This window comes from Trichinella spiralis (assembly GCF_000181795.1).
Source record: "Trichinella spiralis strain ISS 195 chromosome Unknown Scfld6717, whole genome shotgun sequence".
Taxonomy (NCBI): Eukaryota; Metazoa; Nematoda; class Enoplea; order Trichinellida; family Trichinellidae; genus Trichinella; species Trichinella spiralis.
This window is the reverse complement of record NW_003533656.1, coordinates 1-1077: the sequence shown is the minus strand read 5'-3', so window position 1 is coordinate 1077 and position 1077 is coordinate 1. Positions and strand designations below refer to the sequence as shown.

At 35.5% G+C, this 1077-nt stretch overlaps 1 protein-coding gene across 1 annotated transcript; it reads left to right on the top strand.

The window, feature by feature from the left end:
- Positions 1–654: 654 nt before the first annotated feature.
- Tsp_15775 (hypothetical protein) lies at positions 655–957 on the top strand. Its single transcript, XM_003366024.1, has one exon. The coding sequence runs from the start codon at positions 655–657 to the stop codon at positions 955–957; it is 303 nt and encodes a 100-aa protein (XP_003366072.1).
- Positions 958–1077: the final 120 nt, after the last annotated feature.

Here is a 1077-nt window from a genome sequence, read left to right as displayed (position 1 = left end):
TGCAGCAATCAATTACATGCTGATCCATTCCATACTGTCACAACTGCATGAACTTAGCGCACATTTGATCAGAACTCTCTCTTGTGATATGTGCTGATATAATTAGAAGGCTCATACAATTTTTAGTGTCTTACTTTACCTTTTACGGTAGTTATTGCTTGAATGCTTTGGAAATTTTACTTTAAACCGCGACTATATTATTCACACTTCACTGAAAATGAACACCACTGCTCATGACACGTAAAAATGCAATCTGTTGTTTGTTTACACCTTTACAACAAAATCACAAATGTGTTACGTCATTATTGAAGAAATACAATTAAAATATAATATATAAGAATATGAGCAGTTTGTTTTTTATAGCTATTTATTTCATGAAATTTCATTATTCGGTTGTAATAACGTAAATTTGCTGAGAATGAAGTTTACGGAATAAAAATGTTCAAGTACTTGAATGTAAAATGTATAAAATTGTCTCATACTGTCATATTTGCGCAATATGTGCAAAACAAACCCTGCTTGGACGACAAATCCTATTAGTCCATTTTCAATACTTCAAACAAAACTGACCCCTAAGAAATGTATATAAGCAGCATTTTTCTGAAAAAATTTCATTTCGTTTTTTCGAGTTGTTGTGATCAGAGATCATTCACAATGTACATTAATGTTATTACGTACACTTTTCCGTCAATGTCGACGATGATATCCAGTTCCGCTGCGCAGAACCCGCCAGGATACCAAGTTCCACGACTGGACATGCATCAATATGGTTACATGGACGGCTTCCTGATTAAAATGCACAACGAGAGGAAACGATTGGCTCAAATTTCTTCCAACGTCTTGTCGGCTACTCCATCCTACCACATGCATTGTCAAAGGCACCATCAACAAACGACTCTCCCGAACAAGGTGGACTGTGGAAGCTACACTCCTGATGCTCGTTGCCCTATACTGTGAAAACCGATGAATAGCAGCATATTTTGAGACACTTTATTATCACTTGTATTGTTATGTATTGTTGTATGGACTCTTAATAAAAAAAACAGTGTTGTGAAAATGCGTTTTCAATGCCCATTA